This window comes from Callionymus lyra, chromosome 2 (genome assembly GCF_982586985.1).
Source record: "Callionymus lyra chromosome 2, fCalLyr1.hap1.1, whole genome shotgun sequence".
Lineage (NCBI taxonomy): Eukaryota > Metazoa > Chordata > Actinopteri > Syngnathiformes > Callionymidae > Callionymus > Callionymus lyra.
The window spans coordinates 25,500,975-25,515,536 of NC_141819.1; the positions used below are offsets into that span (position 1 = coordinate 25,500,975).

The 14,562-nt window shown below is 38.0% G+C and overlaps 3 protein-coding genes across 5 annotated transcripts; 1 reads left to right on the top strand and 2 right to left on the bottom strand.

Annotated features, from left to right (window-relative positions):
- Nucleotides 1-821: 821 nt before the first annotated feature.
- Nucleotides 822-7,436, bottom strand: narf (nuclear prelamin A recognition factor). Of its 2 annotated transcripts, none has more exons than XM_087784318.1 (12): nucleotides 7,178-7,436; nucleotides 6,676-6,742; nucleotides 6,534-6,587; nucleotides 5,550-5,678; nucleotides 5,343-5,475; nucleotides 4,262-4,396; nucleotides 3,163-3,281; nucleotides 2,834-2,963; nucleotides 2,188-2,260; nucleotides 1,899-2,036; nucleotides 1,673-1,830; nucleotides 822-1,404 (listed from the first exon to the last, which is right to left on the bottom strand). In XM_087784318.1, exons 2-12 carry the CDS (start codon nucleotides 6,730-6,732, stop codon nucleotides 1,163-1,165), a joined length of 1,368 nt encoding a protein of 455 aa, XP_087640444.1. In that variant the 5' UTR covers nucleotides 6,733-6,742; nucleotides 7,178-7,436; the 3' UTR covers nucleotides 822-1,162. The 2 variants fall into 2 exon arrangements, with proteins under 2 accessions (XP_087640444.1, XP_087640443.1); XM_087784317.1 differs by having other exon boundaries at nucleotides 6,522-6,587.
- Nucleotides 7,437-7,664: 228 nt separating this feature from the next.
- cybc1 (cytochrome b-245 chaperone 1) lies at nucleotides 7,665-10,094 on the top strand. 2 transcript variants are annotated; one of them, XR_015710530.1, is made up of 7 exons: nucleotides 7,665-7,817; nucleotides 8,358-8,445; nucleotides 8,539-8,580; nucleotides 8,664-8,834; nucleotides 8,907-9,051; nucleotides 9,147-9,692; nucleotides 9,724-10,094. XR_015710530.1 is itself a non-coding variant. In XM_087784319.1 (6 exons), exons 2-6 carry the CDS (start codon nucleotides 8,358-8,360, stop codon nucleotides 9,295-9,297), a joined length of 597 nt encoding a protein of 198 aa, XP_087640445.1. In that variant the 5' UTR covers nucleotides 7,665-7,817; the 3' UTR covers nucleotides 9,298-10,094. The 2 variants fall into 2 exon arrangements, 1 of the variants encoding a protein (XP_087640445.1); XM_087784319.1 differs by having other exon boundaries at nucleotides 9,147-10,094.
- Nucleotides 10,095-10,146: 52 nt separating this feature from the next.
- On the bottom strand, nucleotides 10,147-14,272 carry hexd (hexosaminidase d). Its single transcript, XM_087784316.1, has 11 exons — nucleotides 14,130-14,272; nucleotides 13,945-14,060; nucleotides 12,984-13,071; nucleotides 12,763-12,927; nucleotides 12,506-12,689; nucleotides 12,382-12,453; nucleotides 12,103-12,301; nucleotides 10,963-11,124; nucleotides 10,791-10,898; nucleotides 10,635-10,724; nucleotides 10,147-10,456 (listed from the first exon to the last, which is right to left on the bottom strand). The coding sequence occupies exons 1-11, from the start codon at nucleotides 14,214-14,216 to the stop codon at nucleotides 10,285-10,287; spliced, it is 1,443 nt and encodes a 480-aa protein (XP_087640442.1). The 5' UTR covers nucleotides 14,217-14,272; the 3' UTR covers nucleotides 10,147-10,284.
- Nucleotides 14,273-14,562: the final 290 nt, after the last annotated feature.

Sequence of the window (14,562 nt, forward strand, 5' to 3'; positions counted from 1 at the left end):
TCATCTTAAGGGCCACATTTTATACAGAGACTGACAAAAACTAAAGGTGATCAAGTTATAAAAACAGATAAAATCAAGATAAATAGACAAAATGTATATTGATTATAATTTACATACATCATTATTAAAATATAAAATGCACTATTAATACATAAAAGTACTTTAATCTTGGACGCCACATAATGTCAGGTGCTTGGTTCTGTTTTCCCATTTCTCATTTGTGTGTTGCTTTGTCTTATTTTATTCTGTACTGAGACCACGACAAATCCTGTGTTGTGTTTACAAGTTTCTGATTCTTCATGGGCAATAAATACTCTACAGTCATATTTAGAGTTGACCTGGCAATAAACTTAAATAAAAAATAAAATTGAGAGTTTCTACATCATCTCTCTGAGTTTTCCTTTTGCCTCATTAGTTTGTCTGGTTTAGCCTAACTTAGGTATTGTATTAATACTTATTGTTTAATAATAATATATTACAATAACCTACAGCATTGGTGCAAGCCTGTAATCTTCCACTAAATTTCCTAGCCAGAGTATTTCTGTTATTGTGTTGTCCTCAAGTCTTTTAAAAGGACGATAAACCCAGTAATGCAACTTTCTTTTATGTCCGAAATTCTAAGACCGGCAAGTACGTTGAGATGGTTTGGCTCTTCATCTCATTCTCACCTCTTCAGTGGGCTTTGACCTTCAGCTCAAAATCAGCTCCTCCAAATCCGAGTACATGATGATATGCAGGATTCCCCGAGTGACACTTTGGATAAAACAAATAAAACTCACATCCGGCAGCATTTAAAAAAAAAAGTTATTAAAATAGACGAGTCAGCTTTCCATATATTTTTTAATTCCCAACATATATGACACATTAATTATTAAACATAAACAATTTAGATTAGAGGTCACAGTTCTGTTTTAAGATAAGGACTTACATGACAGTTAAACAAACATGTACCATTAAAACATTTTCTTTTTTAAAAGAACCAGCCAATCTCCTCCTTATCATGTACTGGGCACAGCAGCTGTTTATTGACCATCGTTGCATAGTTCAATGGAAACACTACTTGTGGTTTGGATCTTCATAAGTCGCTCAAACTGGTGCTCGCCTTCGTCAGTGGTTAATGGATCAGCTGATCGAGGAAATGTGCGAGTCCGTCCCTCGACTCTCACCACTGCATGTGAGGCGGCTGGGTTTGGTTTTGACTTTTGTACCGGGTGTGGAGCAGTGTGGCGGCCTGGGTGGACTCCTGGCCCTGGAGCCAGTCTTGGTAGAGAGTGTGCAGGACAGGGTTGACCTCAGGGAGGGACACGGGAAGACTGCAGTAGGCCTCCTCCATCTGCTGGACCAGAGGTTTGTCCACACGCCCCGTCGTCTCACTCTCCGCCTGACCTCGGCCACTCAGACAGCCTGTGTGAGGGGGAAAACAACAAAAAATGAGTCAAAACATCAGATTTTACTATGAAATAGAGTTCTACAATGTAATGATACATCCCATAATGCATTTATATTATTCGTTTACACTTGTATTTATTCCACAAAAATTTCAGCTCATTTTATAACAATCATTATATATTTTTTTCAGTTGTTTTGAGTGCTGTGTCACACAAATCCTTCACTCTATCCACAGAAATTAGACTATTTATTTGTTTGGTTTATTTTTTTGTATTCGAGTTACCTCCAGGGCAGGACAGAACCTCCACCAGCTGGTACGGCACTCGTCCTTTCCTCATCCGGTGAACCAACGTCTGGATGTTCCTGAAGCCGTAGACGGCGGCGAACTGTAGCAGCGTCTCACCGTCACGCTCCAGAGTCACTTCCTGGAAGTCACGATTCCTTCAAAGTAAAAAAAACAACATAGCATTGAGCACAGGGGTGGGCACTAGGACTTTCAGTTAAATCACCTGAGGGTCTTGTATGTGATCTCATGGACGTCCAGACCGAACAGTTCTTTGGCCGCGTGCTTGAAGATGTGTTCAAGGAAACCCTCTGAACCCCGGCCTTCGTGTCTCACCAGGACTCCCTCCCCTCCCTCTCCCAGCCTGAAGTGACAAAATAGGCTTGTTATCGTCTTCCAAACTTACGTGTAGTGAATCTTCCTCTTCGTTTTTAAAACGTGCGTCATGCTCTGACTCAAATTTTAGATTAAAGAAGAATTAGTCGAGCATACACACAGTAACTCATGATACTCACACTTGGTCCAGTGGTAAAGAGTCCAGCTCCTCCACTGAAACCTTCCTCTGCTCCATGAGGTGGTAGATCTCCCCTGTTCAAAGTTCAAGTTCAAAACATGGTCATGAGGAGGTTCTTACTGCATCTTGCAGAGGAAGACTTCAACATTAGAAACATGTCAGGAAATCCGGAAAGTTGGAGTTTGACATTAGTTGCCTTTTAAGCAAGTGAATAAGTGGCGCCCTCGTGTGGTCAATTTGAGTTTACTAGTTGGAGTTCATTATTAATTCCGTTTTGGACTCGTGCAGTTAGAAAATGTAAATATTGAACATCTAAATTATTGTTGCGGGCAAATACAACTGTTGATCTGCGGGTTAATGTATTTTTTGTTGTAATTTTATGTTTGAATACACAACCAATATCGTCACTTAATCATGTGTTTTAATTTCATCAGCAAACTCCTTTTCTTGGGTTGTTTCAAAACAACAGAACATGAGCATTCATGATATTCGCTGCTGAATGACTGCTTTGGTGCTTGGTTCTGTTTTATTTTATTCTTCACAGACGCCACAAACAATTGTTTTGTTTGTGCTTACAACGCTGGCAATAACAGTTTCCTATTCTGATGCGATTTTAAATCCTTTTAGGTAAAAACAAGCAGTTGAACCTGAGGTGAGGACACAGTCCACGTCCCGACTCTCCAGCACGCTGTTGTAAAACTCCTCTCTGACGGCCTCCAGCTTCTTATCAAAGCAAGGCGCCACCACCATGTGGTAGACGTTCTCAGGATTCAACTTCTGCTGGGCGAGAAGATGACGCAACAATTCAGCATTAACCAAACGGAGAAGATTCACTGTGCTTTATCTGAGTATCTGACTACTGAATTAAGAGAGTTACAAGATCAGATTTTGTATTTCAGTTCAAATAATGTGACACGTCTAATGCATATTCAACTTCCATAACTCAATGTTGAGGTTTGACAAATAAGGTTCTCGCCTGGTGTTTGGAGAAAAAGTCCTTGACCAGACAGCCCATGATCTGCTGAGGAGATCTGGCCGTGCAGATGTGAGGCGTGACCAAACTGCCAAGGACACGCTCCGAGTAGCGGATCCAGCCTGTGAACACACAGACAGTGGTTAAACCAAACACCAGCTGACACTGAATTTCAAGAAGCGTTGTGTGAGATTGAATTTTTTTTACGGCTCTACTCAGTGTTAGAACAGTGTCGTGGAACCTCCGTTGTACATAGTGTCGGTTTCTGTCTCTGGTTTTACTTTTCAAGAAGTCTCAGTACGTCTATGAAAACACTGTCCTTGACCCACTGCTGTGTAGCAGTCTGGTGGTCACATGACACTCAAAGGCTCTCCGGGGGGGTTGCGTAGTAAAGAATATTACTAAAAATAGTAGGTAATGACTTCTACTTTGAGTCATGATTTTTCTAAATAAAACTAAAACTATTAAGAAAAAATGTTTATCGTGCTGCTTTAACCAGTATCACAAACACCAAAATGGCCATGAGTCCGGCCCTACCAAGGTTTCTGCCTCCTCTCTTAGGACTTTGTTTAAATGCCATGAGATTGATTGCTATGTGAATCCCCGTTGACCCTAAAACATACCATCATTGACACTCTTATAACATTGCTTTGCTTCGTCCTCCCCCCCAACTTCCACCTTCTTTTACCCTTCTGTTTTTATTTTCACCCCCGACTCCCCCCTTCTCACATCTCCCGTCACCACCCATCTCTCTCTCTCACTACACAACCCCTCTCTTTCTTCCTCTTTATGCTCAATTAATTCCATGAAACTTCGGATTATGTTTTCTTTTAAATGAGAGCGCCACCTACTGAGCTCGGAAAATGTCGACCCTGTATCATGAAACCTCATGAAACCTCTAAATTAGCAGAAAGAAATAAGCTAACCTCAGCACTCATCTCAGCGTCTGACTGTATCTGACATGCAGGGAGTGGCAGAGAAGAAGCTTTCTATCTTCCCTCAGCAGCTTCATTATCTCCGCCTCACACTTTCTCTCCTCCGTGGATTCATGTTTACAGTCAGATGACAGAAGACGTGGAAAGGAAGAAAGCGAGGACTGTACCAGGGCAGGAAGAGGTGAACATGGGAAGAGCGGGAGTGTCATGGTGCCTCCTGCGGTATCGCTGGATGAACTCTTTTTGACTCTCTAGGATGCTGAAGCCTGCGGCCAGAGTGCTGTCGAACACAAACTGAACTCCTGCAACACACCAGTGAAAGAACACGTACGGATCATTTAGACAAGCACAAGAAGAAGAAAGATAGATTTAAAAGAAAAAACGTATATATTTAGAATTATTTAAGCATTTTTAAATAACCAGACCAATTTTATACATTTGTCTCCATTTATTTCTTGTTTTATTTCATATTTAAAATATATATCCCTGCAAAGATAACTTAAATAATAGGATTTAAAATATGCCATTAGTTCCATTTTGTAAACTTAAAGGTATGTAATGACACAATATTGAATTTGCTCGTCATACATTTCCCCAATGTAGGAAGAATAAAAGCATATCTAATGTTACTTATAATGTTCAAATGCATGTTTTTAAATATTACTTTTAAAAAATCCCATCGTCAATGTTATGAAATATTGCATTCTTTTTTAAATATGATCACTTTATTGAGAAAAAAGACCCAAACGAATACAAAATGTATGAAACACTACATCTTACATTATAATATATTAATAAATGGGTATATATTTTTTTTAACATTTCTTAATAGTATACAGTAAGTATGATTGATACTTTTGAAAAAATGTCCATCTCATCTTTGACGTTGAATTCTTCTTGCCGTGACAATAATATACGACTGTAAATGTCTTTCTCGCTGTTCTGTTCTATGTTAGTCTTTGTATCCTTTGTCATTGTTATTTATTTTGATCCATGTTCTTTATCTTTAGACTTACATTGTATCATCTTGTTCTTTCTCTTTATTTCTCTTTGTTCTTGTTCTTATTTTATTTTGATTTATTTTTTCATGAAAAATTGCTGTATTTGCTGTGGCTAGTTGGAAAAAAATAATTTCCCGAAGGAGACCTCAATGACCTACCTACCTACCTACCTACCTATATGTTGTTACATTCAGAACCAGTTCATAAAGAACCATAATGGATGATTCCTAACGGATCATTCGCTCACCCAAGCTCTTCAGGAAACCACACAGTTTATTGGCAGCTTCTGTGATGTCCACTCCAAACTTGACGGCAAAGAACGGCAGCGACTGTGGACACACGGACGCCACCAGAACTTTGTGCTTCGTCACGTCACATTTCTATAGAAGTAAAAAAATAATATGAAAAGAATGAACTAAAGGTTTGACTCAGCACAAACAAACTGGTTATTTACTTTGTTCAGGGCTAAAACTCGCTCCACTTCCTTCAGATTCTGCTGAGAGATCTTCAGGTTCTCCTCGTCCGACAAGCAGCCGTCGCAAGACAAACAAGCGCTGAGCAACAACTGAGAGCCTTCACTCGCCTGAAGGAAAACATGAAAATAAATCCAGTAAATAAGCCGCCACTAAAACCACCTGTAAACAGACAGAAAAGTAAACAAAACACTTAACTGTTCCTTCTCAAATAAATCATTTGGACTTGGACATTAAATGGATTTTAAATTCTACAGGGGTCACATGGTGTTACTTCAACTGTTTTCAATTTCATTTTGAGGCTCAGTAATGATTTACCTATTACAGCACTTAACTATTAACAGTGAGGCTCTAGATGTCAGTTACGCTTTACACTTATATCCGTTTCAAAATGTCAGAACTCCTCATTTGTTCGACTGTTCCTACTTTAACACTCATTTATTCTCAAAAAGTCTTTGCTTCCATTTTTTGTATTTTACAGTCAATAATCTTCTCTGTAGGTGTAAGAATGTGAATTTAAAGAAGTGAAGATGACACTTCAAGTATCAAATGAGTGATTAAGATTAAAAGTTCTCCATGACAAATAGACATGGTTTAATATTTTAACATTAGATGTTTTGAAGCCCAAAATCAACTCTTCAGCAAATCCTTATTTCAACATTAGAAAACTGATTTCCTCAGGCAGATTCTAAAGGCAACATATTTCATTATTTTCTTTAAGAAATTTTTTTCCTCCTACATTTCGATTTTTTATTTTTATTTCAATGCTTTTCTTATTAATGTGATCAGTATCTTATTAGACAGTATTAGTGCAATTACACAAACTATTCCCATCAATATTAATATTCCAAAGACAGCATAACATGTTAAATATCCTGTAAAAGCCAGACGAGTTATGATCGGTAGAGAAAGAATAATCGATAAAGTAGCTTAATTGAATGTATTGTTATTACCTTTCCATTTACCTTTTCTTCCTCCTCATCATCATGAGAGTCGTGGTCACTTTGCTTCTTGTTGCACTGCAATTAAAATGATTCAAATTCAACAATCACAATATTTGTAGACTGAAATTGTTAAAAAAAAACAAAAAACAAAAAATATATTTACCTGTTTGGTGCAGTTCTCACATTTCTCCTTTCTCTTGCCGATGTCGAGCTCAGACATTTTTTCTTTCCTGCTCATCGAGAGGGGGAGACAAGAAGAGACATTATGGTCTGTATCATGGATGATGACTGAGCTGTTGTGGGGAGACGTTTTTTTGTCCCACCCCGCCCACCGTACAACACCAACAACATAAACCTCATCATTGTGGGAAAGAACATGTTTCCTGTCATCATAGAATATAATTGCATACACAGAGGCTTCAATTGTATGAACACAAACATTGTTAAGAGTTTTATGGTGCATTTTAAAAGAAGAAAAACAGGTTGCAGGCAATGAATCAAATAATAACATCTGGTATGTATATATATATATATATATATTTGTGAATATACGAGTATATTCTCCTGGTAATAACATGAATAAGACTCTGGTTGCATCGATGGCTTTGAATGGATGGTGTTATTGACTGTATCTCAGTTCAAACCCACCTGAAAAGGTTACTCACCTTCACTCTTCCAAGGCTTTGGCAAACAAAGACATGGACAACATGCAGAGGACGAGCAGCTGATATGGCAGATAGTGACACACGGATAACCAACAATTATTTAGGAGGTTCAGGTGCTCGGTCTGTAAATGTCCATCCCCCCAACCTTTAGCTCCAAAGTTTCTCCACGAGAGGTAAATGAAGACCTTGAGATGAACCCAGGTTTCTCAAATTTTGACTCAAATGTATCTGTCTACGTCTGACGCCATTGTGCACTCGTTATGCGCATGCGCACAACGACAAACGCCTATCAAAATAAGCGATTTTTGCACTTATTTTTCACATGAACATAATTTAAGTAGTTGTTCAAAGCTCTGGTACCTTTTCGAAAAAAAAATAAACCATTTAATAACGTTTAATAATCTAAATAAAAACGTTTTGAGTCGCTGTTTGAGACGCAGGTAAATGAAAGTCTTTTGTTTTGAAAGCGATCTCTGGCCAATGGGGAGCCTCCGAGTCCAGGCAGGAAGTGTCACCATCACTAACTGATGAACACAACTTCCTCATCGTCGGTATTCATCGCGAGTTTTTTCTTTAACTGAACCCACTTTTGTTTTCAACCACGTGAAGAATATTGCACATCCAAAGCTGGAATTTAACGGTAAGTGTTTTGAAATATTGATACATGTTGTCAAAGTAGATCGTTGTTGTTGGGCGTGTGCCATCATTCTGGGTCGTGATCGATACCTTATTTTTTTTTATTAGTAATAAAGTATCTATAAAAATAACTAACTAAAAATGAAAATAAAAGTGAAAACACACCTCTGAATATCCTTTTCAGATTTAAAACATAAATAAAACCACGTTTGTTACATTTTTGTATTATAGTTTTATTTGTTTTTGTAGATTTTTTTTTATTTATTCACAATTTGTTACCGTTGTGTAATGTATTTTCAAATGAAAGTAGGATTAAATTTGCAATTCTGGGATGTATTGATCCGACATTAAGTTGGTATGAGGAAATCTGTGAATTCCTTGATTTTCTGGAACTCCTGTTGTGTCATCAGTTTTATCTTGCCCTTTAAAGTATATACTTTATTGAATATTGTTTTGATTGTTTAAGCGCTTTGTGACCATGGTCTGGAAAAGCGCTATACAAATAAAAATTACTTACTTACTTACTAAATCTTTTTCTTCTCAGATGGGTTACATGACCGTGGAGGAGCATAGTTCTTCAATGCTGCACCTAAAGAGGTCGCCTGGCATACGTTCTTGGTCTCTTCTCGTATGTAAGTGTAAATATGTGTTTAAAAAAATAATCAAGTAATTCCGATTGATGTGACTGTATGATAATAACATTACTTTATGTGTCTATTTTTCAGGTGTTGTATCTGTGGGCTTGGCAGCTGCGTACTACAGTTCAGGTACATAAATCTACTGTAATAAATGTGACTGTCATCTTTGCAACTCACCGTATCACTTTACACTCTTGTCTCTTGCAACACAGATAGTCTGTTGTGGAAGCTTTTCTACGTGACGGGCTGTTTGTTCGTGGCGATGCAGAACATGGAAGAATGGGAAGAAGCTGTGTTTGACAAAACCAAAAACCTTATTGAGCTCAAAACCTTCAGCCTGTATGCCCTCGTCCTGACATTGTGGAAGAAGGGCCATGAAAAAGGTCAGTATTGGTGGGAGTCTGTACACCGATTGTGTGATTTTACTTTGCCATCTTTGTTTCTTTCCCACACAGTGGTGTTGGACCTGACGCACCTGCAGGACATTTGTGTCCAAGAGGAGAAAGTGCGATATTTAGGGAAAGGCTACCTGCTGATGTTGCGTCTCGCCACTGGTTTCTCCTACCCTCTCACCCACAGCGCCACCCTTGGGGGAAGAAGGTATTAATGGTGTTATTAGTATGAACACTTGTTGGAAAAAAAGTTAAATCTGTAAAACATATGAATCGCTATAAATACAACATTTTGTGTCTTAGTGATGTGGAGGCAGTTGCTGCATTGCTGAAGCGATTTCTGGGACTGGAGGAGCTCCAGCGCCGTTTACAGGAGGAGGAAGACGAGTTTGTAGAGGACGAAGTCGAGTCTTTGGACAACAGCAGCAACTCAGAGGAGGAAGAACAACTTTGATTCAAGTAAATATGGTAGTTTCTCAGGAATATCTTACAGGCATTGCGCGAGTTTCATGTATGTTAAGACAGCATTACATGTCTTCTATTTGAATCTCTGGTTATCTGACCATTTATTCAGCTTTTATCTGCATCAATCTGTCTTTGACTACTTACCAAACTATATTGTGTACGTGCCTTTTTGCACTTGGAATGTTTACATGTTGTTTTTTATATTCTAGTGTTTGGTTACATTAAGTTCTATTGTCATTTAAAATATTATTTTTGTTTCTTTAAATTTTAAAATACATCCAAACTCTCTATCTTGTAAGTATTACATCCCCTTTTTACTACTCTACGAATGGGGAAAATCCACCACATCTTTCCTTAAGTGAATGACATAAAAAATGTTTGTACGTAAAGGAAAAAAGCAAGTTTCAGAATATAGTCAATAGTTTGATTGGTTACCATAGAAACAACACCTTATGCAGGGCTCTTCGGATTAATAGGTGTTCTTTTTAAGTTAATCTCTCATATCTTCTCTTTAAATAAGTAAAACCAATAATCAGTTTTACTGTGATGACAACACGCACCTTTGCAAACACCATCTTCAAATGGCCGTGCCTTTTCACTGAACTCAAGTGCGTCAGAAAAGAGGTTTAGGAACCACCCATTTAATAATCAGCTTTGGCATTTACAGTATTTAGCATGTGTAAACTGTTATCAAGTATGAAAGAATCATTTGACTTGTTTCGAACCAAAGACTGAGTGTTTTTTTTATCCATCTTATATGATATAATAAAGTGGATTTACACCATCTTTCAGAATGTCTTATTTGTACATTGTTTTTAAAAAAACGTTTACTACAACTCGATTTTGATTAGAAAAAGCTTTTAAAATGTTTTTTTTTTAATCATTCACACATCAACATCTTCATGTGATTGGCATGATCGTTAAGTCACATTCTTTTAGAGCGAGTCCACAGACAACCGGGTCATATTCCAGAACACTATGAAATCATTTGATTGACACAGGCGGCAACGTCGTCCACAATCCTCTGCAGCGGAGCCGTCACGGGTCGAACATGTTCCTCCAACCACTCCTGGGCTGTTGCCTCTGGATACAGACGAATCATCTCTTCTCTTACCGCTTCTGCTTTTTCTTGCAATGCAGTCAAATACCTGGGGATTTAAGTCAAACTCATTATAATTGACAGATCCTTTATGGTGTTTCACAACAAAATGTCACAGTAAAACCATTCAGATGACTTTCTCCTGTGTATAAACTTTGCTAATAATAATATATTTCAATTGCTCTTGTCATGTTAATGCTAATGAAAGCGCAGCTGCAGGAGCTTACATCGACGCTTGGTTGTGAATTTGCACGCCCATCAGAGGGTTAACCATCTTCTTCTCTCTGTGGTGTGGACTCACCCATCCTCTCACGAACCTGCCGTGAACACGATCACAAATAAAACTCAAGTTGGTCACGGTGACTTCACTGCTGAAGAGTTACATGCTGTTTTCGAAGAAACGTATGTCCGAGGTGTCCAGCAACTTATTCAGCTCCAGGATGGACTCGGCCAACTTCCTTCCGGGGAACGCCGGCTCTCCACTCGAAACACTGACGAGAGATGAATTCCCAACGAACAGCTGCTACACATCGGACTTATTTAATAGACATTTACCTGCCCATGTCCTCTACCTCCACCGAGGAAACTCCCAAGAGTTTAGTCACCTGACCTCGTGCGTCTGAGTTCAGTTGGCCATGAATGAGGGTCTGAAGACAAGCGGCTAGAGATGGAAGCGCCACAGGTAATAACTCACACAGCACAGAGAGGTGGTCGTACCTTACAGAGGGAAACAGAGTTAAGAATGTTTATTAAGTCTTCAGAAATCACCAAAAATGACTTTGCAACATTTTTCTTTCGTCAGTTTAATGACTTGTCAAGAAAAGTATTGCAGAACTCAAATCTCTTAATTCAGAAAATACATCAAAAAATATACAAAAATAACTTGATAAAGGCCTTAACTTTTCCACTTCTACTTCTCAATAGTGTGTCCTGATGTCACCAATCACACATATAAATGCATTTATTAATTTTACAAATTATTTAATAGATAATTAAATAATAAGGCTTTAAAAAACAACCAACAAATACAGTATATATTAGTTGAATACCCTTTCCTTGAGCCAATTTAAAATAAACTAATTTCAGTATTTCAATTAAATGTTTTCTGTAGTATTCACTGAAAAATCAGATTGAAATGTTTTTCTGGATGATATAGTATAATCGTCATGAAAAACAAACGAACAAAAAGGAATTGGTTATATTAACAGGGAACATTTGTTAAAATAAATTGCTTTCCAACATTTAGAAAGGTACTTGTCATCAGAGGATCTTTTTTACGATTTAAAAGGTAAAAGCCACAACATTCTATGAACTATCTGCATTCCTGAAATTCTTTGAAGCTCCATCTTACTTAACTTGTTTTGATTTTAGTGCATGTCATTACATCAGTTTCACCATCTACTTTCTTTCTTCTGCACTATTTAAACGGTTCTTTTTACATGATTATTTATTGCCACGTTTATTTTACGCAAATATAATTTTAATTCCAATTGAATTTGTTTTATGTTAAAACAGTTCTATATCCTTCTGTAGGATTTGAGTGAACGGGTCAATGTTTGGGTTATAGCTCTGGGTAATTCGATTTTTGCCTTGACTTAAGAAAAACATATATATGTGACCTCAATTTGAAATATGACCCTGATTGTAATTCTGTTCTATGTCAGGTTCGACTCCATAATATTGGGTGTTTCTTACCTCTGCCACCCTGTAATGGCGATGCCCTCTAGATTGATGCCGGACGAAATTGACGATGCCACTTTTAACCACTGCAAATGGTTCTCCACGTGCCTCTGAGTCTCTGGAACGTTTGTGATGACGCTAGTAGAACCCTTGAAGGAGCTGGCAGCCCACAACTGGGACAGGCCTGCAGTGTGGTACTTTTCCAGCAAAGACACTGGACATCAAAAGGACACAAGTCGGATTGTATCACCATAGTTGAGCATCAATGTATATATTAAAAAAAAATGGTTGTACCTGTTTTTTCTACATCCAGATTAGAGTTGTAATCCCACAGCATGGGTTGGATGAGGCCAGGAAGACCACTGGCTAAAAGATACTGAATTATACACGTGAAACAAATGAAAATGTTCTCGCTCACCTTTCAGTCTCTCCGGACTCATCTCTCTCATCATGTCATCCCACATCACTATATTTAAATGTGGCCAACTCTCCTTGATGGCCTTTGCCACCTTGGTCACATGATCCAGGAAGAGTTGTTCTACTGTGTGTCCTGGAGAAGCGAGCCACAGTTTGGACATCTCCCCTTCCCCCAACATGTACACCTGAATACATCACATGGTGGAGGAAAACTCTCCATGAAAAACGTTGTTTTGAAAATGTAATCGGAATAACCACCTCATCTGCTCCAATATGCAGCGTTTTCAGTCCAGGATGCAGCGCCACCACCTGCCCCAGCATCTCCACTACAAGCCTTAGACTTTCATCTTTATGTGGATTTAGAGTTCCAACACAGTGTGGCATCTCTCGGAGCTCCTCTAGAGACTTGTGCTTCAGCACAAACTGGGACAAAGAGTTTTAACGGATGATATATGAAAACATTTACAGAGAACTCTCACCTCCATGTGGCCAAATGTCTGCACCAGTGGAATGACCTCCATTCCTTTAGCAGCAGCACAGGTCTGTATTGATAGAACCTCATCAGGACTGAAATTGTTAGAAAAGTTAGAAAACTGAGTGATATAAGCTTATTTATCAGCTTTTTTTTCTATTTATTTTTTTCATAACATCAGTACTACGTAAGCAAGTAAGAAAGTAAGCTTTATTTGTATTGTGTGTTGGCAAGAATCTGGTATATATGGTATAAATCTTCATAAAGGGACAACGATATGATATATTGTGGTAGTGAAGGAACAAGAATATATTTGTAGTATTATCAAATTACTTGACTCTGGTGTAGGAGAATTTAAGGACTGCATGACTTATGAAAAAGTCGTAACTGCATTAATTTGTTTTGAAACCAAAATATGTTCAAACATCAATTTAAAAAGCGTGTGAAGTTCACTGTATCCTCTTGTCCTCAGTCATTGCAAACGTTGGGAATATTTGCATTTTAAATGTACATAAAAATGTATAAAAATAAAACACTTTATTGAACTGTAAACCAGAAAAGAGCCATTGGAAAAAAACACATAAATTAATTTTATTATATTTTAAGTGCTTCAAAGGATCATATTGCAGTATCGATATTTTCCCCTAGTTACTACATTACTGAGAAAAAAAGAACAACAATGATTAATCTTTTTGAGGCTGCATTGTTTATTCAGCTTTTATTTAACCAGGTATCTCAGTTAAGAAATAGTGACCTGACCAGGAGGCAGTATAAATGCAAATTAGACAGTCTAACGGTATTATTTTAAATTGATATCACATTATTTATATCATTCTACTGGCTGAATAATGTCAGATACAGAGAGATGAGCTCAGCTGAGTTGATGGTAAAGGTGGAAGGAGGAATAAGATTTAGGAATGAACAGATTATTGCTTTAGCTTTAATAATAATAGTAATAACAAGTGTACCTGTAGACTGGGTGTGCTGTGGTTTGCAGCATTTCTAATTGTCCTTCATAAGGGAACATGTCTTCATATTCCACCAGCAGACCGTCAGCACCAAGCAGGGAAAAACATTCTATCAACTGACAAAACACAGCCACGATCAGGCAGAAATATTGATAAATACACAACCTAACGTTACTAATACTCACCTGGTGCAGGTACTCTACTCTCGGCGGGGCACCTTTCAAATCTAGATGGACTAGTTTCTTGCCTTTAGGCCAAGGTAACGACTCCATTCTCCCGTGGTTTTAATAAACCAAAACCTTTCCCAGAGATGTTATTACACTTTTCATTTCCCTCTTCATCCTAGATTCGACAGTCGATTGGTTATGACTGCGCAGCGAAAGCAATCGATAGACTTATTTATTTGGGAATTAAAATTCATCTAACAAATATGTATTAACTAAAACTAACATGATTCCATATTCATTTGAATGTGTTATTATTATTATTTTTCTCATTCACGTTTGAGGCTTCATTTTCAACCTGGGCGAGGCCCAATCAGAACACGGCTATCGTTCCAGGCCGACCAATCAGAAGAGCCTGTACAAGGAAACCAGGAAGTGAACGGGTTCAGTTGTT